General features: G+C 28.6%; 1 protein-coding gene across 1 annotated transcript; it reads right to left on the bottom strand.

Annotated features, from left to right (window-relative positions):
* Positions 1-616: 616 nt before the first annotated feature.
* Positions 617-4869, bottom strand: LOC136203532 (AP2-like ethylene-responsive transcription factor At1g16060). The gene is made up of 8 exons (XM_065994704.1): positions 4712-4869; positions 4524-4606; positions 4400-4408; positions 4206-4294; positions 3969-4042; positions 3832-3882; positions 2841-2917; positions 617-1345 (listed from the first exon to the last, which is right to left on the bottom strand). The coding sequence occupies exons 1-8, from the start codon at positions 4867-4869 to the stop codon at positions 792-794; spliced, it is 1095 nt and encodes a 364-aa protein (XP_065850776.1). The 3' UTR covers positions 617-791.
* Positions 4870-6542: the final 1673 nt, after the last annotated feature.

Below are 6542 nucleotides of genomic sequence, written 5' to 3'. Positions count from 1 at the left end.
TTAATTAGATATATTCGTGGAATAAACTTATCTAAGACTTAATTTGATTTATTAAAATATAATAACATGTCTTAAAACTTAATTGTCTAATTATGGGTATTTAACATTCTCTCTATTTTTTTTATGATTAGCAAAATTTACAGGTTTTTATAGTTCATTAATCAAATTCATAAAACATAAGCTCCCCTTGAGCTAGATATTATCTTTCAAACATTTAAAACAGAAATTTTAAAACCATCTTGAAAGATACTTTGATAAGCTCCCCTGAGCTATAGAACAATTTTCAAAACATAATTATAGAACATTGATAATCTGAATATGAAAGATGATAGAAATGGGAAAGAAAGAATCCAAATCCAAATATATTATTGATAGATAAAAATGTAAAAAATTACAACTTACTGAAGATTAAGAAAAAAAATAAATTAATGAAGAAAAATAACCCTTATTTTTTGTTTTGTTGATCTACAAAATAAATAAAGCAAATAATTTAATTAGCCAAATCAATTATTGGCCTGATTAGTTCATCAATCTATATATCATATCTCTACCTTATTAAATTTATTGTGTAAACCCTAAACATCTATAAGTTCCCTTCAACACATTAGAAGGGCTAGAGACCTTTAGTGGCCTCTCATATTCACAGAAAAAAACCTATTCATTAAAATTTTTTAGAGAATAATTTTTAAATCGAGTGATTCTACTGTGGTCTCGGACTACACACTCATATTGTGCCACATCAACATTGTTGTTGATGTGGCATAATCTGAGCGATCCCGGACCAATTTTTCTCAGAAATCGCAGTGGAACATTTGCGGCACGTACGAATTGAGGTCGCTAAAGATCATGTCGTCTCCTTCAGCGTAGCAGCTGCCGGTATCAAAAAATGTTTGGATATCCTCCGGGAACGTAGATAGCTGCGGTTCGAACTCGGTTGACGAGTAATCCGCCATTGCAGTCATCTCCATCATCTCCTTGAACTTTGATGATTGCAGCAGTAACCCTAAAGCTGACGTGGCATTGGCCGGCCGCGGTGGTTCAATTGGAAGTAGTGTGGATTCACCTGAAAGTGGTGAAGTTTGGTAGGGGTGTTGGTTTGGAATTTGAAGGAAGTTTAGAGGAAGTTCTTGGTCAGAATTAGGGATTGGAGTAGGAGTAATTAGAGTAACTAAATTGGTGGAATTAGGGTTAGGGTTAGGAGGATTGATGTTGGTGGTAGTATTATCATTTTGATTAGGTTTGAGCCATTTGATATATCTACTGAGATCAAAATTAGTGACAGCATTTAGGCCTCTGTACTCTATTGCAGCCATATCATATGCTGTGGCAGCTTCCTCTTGAGTAGCTGAGGAAAAAAAATTCATAAAATTAGAACTATAATTCAGACATAATTTAAATATATGATAAGTTAAAGTTATGATTAATAAATGGGTTTATTCTAAAAGAAATCCTTATGGTTATACTGTTTTGCAGATGGAGTATTGTGGTATTTTTTTTTTATCAAAACGAGGATTGTGTACAAGTGAGGACTTTTGGATTGACATTGCCAAATTTTACCTTTAACGAAAATGGTAAGAGAGAAAGTTAATGTTTAGAGAAATAAAAATGGTAACGAAAATTTTACCTCAAAATGAAAAATTTCAAGAATTTAATGATATTTTAAGCAACTCCAATTCTTCAACTTTTTAGTTTAGAGGTGATTTAGGCGTTGTTTGATGAGAAGAGAGAAAGTTAATGTTTAGAGAAATAAAACTAAAAAAATGATGATTTTGAAAAATAAGAATGGTAGGTCCATAGTAAATGTGATACTAAACTACTTTAATTGTTGAAATTTTTTATTTTGAAGTCGTTAATGGCTAAATTTGGCATTGTCATTCCAAAAGTCCTCGATTTGCAAATGTCGACAAGTACAATCCTCGTTTTGAGAGAAAACTACCACAATCCTCCATCTGTAAACAGTATAGTCAAAAGAGTTTTTTTTTTTAAAAAAAAAAAAAATTAACCCTTAATAAATATAGAATGCAAATTAAACGATATTTTTGTTGCTCAGACTCTATTCTTTTTTTACTGAAATTAAGTTAACTAAATTGAACTGAATTCTACTGAAACTGGAATAATAATATAATCTTTTAAAAATATCTATAATTAAAATAAAAAGCTTATAAAAAATAATAATAGTTCTAATAATAATAATAATAAATAATTATAATAAGTAATGATAAATTGCTGAACTAAACTGATTACTGAACTGAATGCTACTGAAATAAACTGAAATTGCTGATACTGAAATTAAGTGACAAAAAACATGACTTCAGTATTCTATTAAAGTTTGATTTCAGGCGTTCTGAATTTTAATGATTTAGGGTTATAAACGAGGTCCGAAAGAAAAATAGTTCTCCCGGAATATTATTTGGAATAATATTCCAAATTATTTCAACTAAAACGCATTCAGATTTGCTATCCTAAGGAGGCTTCAGAATAGATGGTAGCTAATTTGGAGTTATCCAACTCCCAAATTAACTGTATTTGCTTGTCTTTATTTAGCTCTTACTTAATTAATCACATTAATTGCAAATAGGATAATTGCAAAAAATAAAGAAAAAAACAAGTTATCTTTTGACAAATTGCAAAATAATATTATAGCTAGAAATAGTCAATAAACTTCACAATCATATAAAAGGTAAAGAGAATGAAATTTACAAATTTGTAGTATATCCTTAAAATTTTGGTACATTATCAGAAATTGGAATTATAGTTGAGTTTAAGGAATTATTAATAAAAAAAGTAATTAATTATGAAATAAGTAAAGCAAATTAGTTGGAATTAATGAAATTATTTACCATATGTCCCAAGATAAAGGTATTTGTTTCCAAACACCCTGCCAATCCTGGCCTCCCATCTTCCATTATGATGATGCCTGCTCATCCAAATTAAATTTATTTAAAATCTATTACAAATTTTATAGATGAAATTCATAAATAAGTAACTAAAAATAGATAATTTTTACTGTATTTCAAGAACAATACACTCAATTAATAAAAAATAATCTCATAACACTTAATGAAAAATGATTTATATTCAAAACTAAATTTACGTGCTTGTGACATCAATAGTAGATATATTATTACTTTGGAAATATCGTAAAATGTTTTCTAAAAACGTAATTATATAACTATTAAGAAACTAATTAATTTAAAAATTTAAACCAATATATAAGGTCCAATGATAATTTTTATATAATATATCTATATATAAATACCTATTGAGTCTGAAACATGTATTGCCAAAGATCATATATAATAAAAATTATTATCGGATATGATTTTAGCTTAAACTTTTGTATTGAAATTTCAATAGTAAATGACCTTGATATGATTAATGGTTAAAAAGACTTAATTAAATTAATGTTAAAAAAAAAAATTGACATAAAAATTTAAGTCAGATAGGTAATGTTAAAAATAACATTTTATATATTAATTATATGTGACAACAACTGAGAATCTTCAAATTTGGTAAATATAATATGCATTTTAAATAAGATTCCAACTTCTATTTCATCAATACACCATAGCCAAATTCACTTGGAAAACTGCCACACGTACATGTTGAGATAGAAAACAAAATTTCAATATCTTTAAATGTAATCAATTTTTTTTAGGATATTCGGAAAGAAATATACCACATGAATTAATTAATAATATAATTATTCATTTTTTACGTCTTTCATATATCATCTTTCCTACAGTGATATATAAAATCATTTTCATTGATCGGATATATCACTTCTGAAATATCATAAGTAAAATTTCTCGTAATTATTTGACTACGTACCTTGCCACACCCCTATACTTTGATACTCCACGAGAAAATCCACTGCTTTTCCTGTAATTAAATTCATTGCCTAATGATTAGGCTAATTCTAAAAAATAATTATAAATTTCCAAAGTTAATTATTTTTTTTATATTACCTTCTCAATGATCCAATATATTCTTCTCTGGACTGAACCTCCATCTCTCTCAGTTCATTTTCGTATGTTGGCAACTATAAAATTAACAAATATAATAAATTCTTACACGTTATTCACAAATCAACTTAATAATTCTTTTATAATATCGAAAATACAGATTCAAGTTTCTCGATATATTTTCTGAATTGTAATTTTTTAATTACTTGTTGAAATATGTATATATTTTTTCATCCTTACGGGAAAATTAAGAATTGTTTCGGGACCCCAATATTTGAGTGCTGCTAAGTCATAGGCATGAGCTGCTGCTTCTTCATCATCATAAGCACCTGAATAATAAGTACAATTTCCATTGCTTAATTTTCTTAATCAAATATCTAAACAAAATTCAAATATTATTTATCATTATTTTATTACATAATTGTGATACTTACCAAGATAGACTGCATTTCCATTTCCACAAATAATGCCACCATGGAAAAAAAATATCAAAGTTAAAATCTCCAATAATATTTTTTTATGTATGCAAAAAAATAAAATAAAAATAAAAATAAAAACCTTGTCTTCCTTTCTTATTCTGAGATTCATTCCAGCAATTTTTATCCCATAAATGAGCTTCATACCGGCCAGTCCATCTGTGTCTGAATCAATAAAAAATAAACACATTTATATTAATTAAATTCAGAATAAATAATAATAATCATATGATAGAACAAAAAAGAAAGAAAGAAAAAAAAGATAATAACCTAGTAACTCCACGGTAAATGGAGCTACGTTGAGGTGGAGAATCTCTTGGTACACTTCTTCTAGTGCGTTTTACCTTTGTAACTCCATTTTCATTCGTCGTTTTAATATTAGTATTTCTAGCAGCAGTTTTTTGATTCTGTTGCGATAATTTCCCCATATTATTTATGATAATATGAAAGAAAGAGAGGGATGAGTGAGTGTGATATCGTAGAATGCAAAGTGAAGTGATTATATAAGGAATTAAGAAAAAGAGTTGTAATTATTATTGATTAGGCTGGCAATGCTTAATTAATTAATTAAATATTGATTAGGAGGGAATAAGAGAAGGCCGGCTGGCTACGCGAGAGCGAAAACTGTCAATACTTAGCCGTCTTTAACCGGCTCCATCTCTTTTCTTTTCTATCTTGTCTTTACCTAATTAACTTTCTGTTTTTATTATTTATGTGCTGTTAATTATTGGATAAATTACATAGGTGACCCCTCGATTTTGGCTTAATTTCTTTATGACCATTGAACTTTAAAAACCAATACAAACAAGTAATCTTCCATTAAATGACTGATGAAAATGGTACTTTAATCGATTTTAATGTTGAACCTTTTGGTTTTGAGGTTATTTCAGTGATGTTTAATTAGGTGAGAGAAAATGTACCTTTAGAGAGAAAAGGTTTCCAAAATAATGATTTGAAAAATTGAAAACGTGGTTTTGTAAGAAATGTGGTTGATAAACAATTTGGCCTTGTTTGGCAATAACTGTTAGCTATTAGCGGTTAGCTGATAGCTGATTACATTAGCTGATAACTGATTACATTAGCTATAATATGATTGCATTTTTGGTCAGCTAATTTGACAATCTAATTGTGTAATCTTGTTTGCTAAGACTTAGTTAATTATTAATAGGTGTTTGTGTAAAATGACAAATAAAGACATGATAAAGTCTTTATTTGGGATTAGATGGTAATAAATAGGGGTAAGAATAGTGGCGGATCCAAGATTTGAGGGAGGGGGGAGGGCAAAACTCTATGTAAATTTCTTTTAGACAAAATAATATTAATGGAAAAAAATATACTTTAGTACATAATTGCTATTCGATACAAAATGTCTTTAAAAAAAACTTCTAATGCTAAGTAGATCGACGATTACGAGGTGGCAATTGACACCTACGATCTGTCATAGCTTGAAAACGATATGCTGCCTCTACTTATACCACTTCTTTTTAGGGTTATGGTGTAAAAGTACCCCTAATGTTTTGGGTCATGAGCAATTTTACCCCCAATGTCTAAAATGGTGCAATTTTACCTGTAATGTTTGTAGCCAAGAGCAATTTTACCCCTAACGTTGATAAATTGGATCAATTTCAGACACTATTATAAAATACAGTCATTTTTTTTCTTTATTTTGCTCCAATTGCATATCAATTTGTTCTAAAAAAAGGATATAATGTTCTAAATATATATTTATAAATTCGGTGATTTTTTTTGAATGTTTTGTCTAATTCGTACAAAAGACAGTATATTTTTAATATTTTTTTCTTATTTTTTTCACATCCCAACATATGTTTGTGATTTGTTACTGATAAAATAACGCATGTGTGAAGTGTAGATGACAAGATTCATGACCGAGAAGACAGTTTGATGAATTATTTCTCAAATTGATCCAATTTATCAACGTTAGGGATAAAATTGCTCTTGGCTTCCAACATTAGGGGTAAAATTGCTCCTGACCCAAAACGTTAGAGGTATTTTTACACCTTAACCCTTCTTTTTATATCAAAAACCTACAAGGCAAAACGACATCGTTTTGAGGGGAACCAAAACGACGTCGTTTTGGACT

Source organism: Euphorbia lathyris, chromosome 8, assembly GCF_963576675.1.
Source record: "Euphorbia lathyris chromosome 8, ddEupLath1.1, whole genome shotgun sequence".
Taxonomy (NCBI): domain Eukaryota; kingdom Viridiplantae; phylum Streptophyta; class Magnoliopsida; order Malpighiales; family Euphorbiaceae; genus Euphorbia; species Euphorbia lathyris.
Note: the sequence above shows the minus strand (reverse complement) of the source record. Positions and strands in the feature narration are given on the sequence as shown.

Bases quoted from the DNA above. Each gene is read 5' to 3' on its own strand.
- LOC136203532 (XM_065994704.1), bottom strand. From the start codon at position 4,869: ATGGGGAAATTATCGCAACAGAATCAAAAAACTGCTGCTAGAAATACT. The intron at 4,607-4,711 runs GTTATTATCTTT...TTATTGATTCAG, and splicing joins ATTTACCGTGGAGTTACTAG to ACACAGATGGACTGGCCGGT. The intron at 1,346-2,840 runs GTAAATAATTTC...TTTTTTCCTCAG, and splicing joins CCTTTATCTTGGGACATATG to CTACTCAAGAGGAAGCTGCC.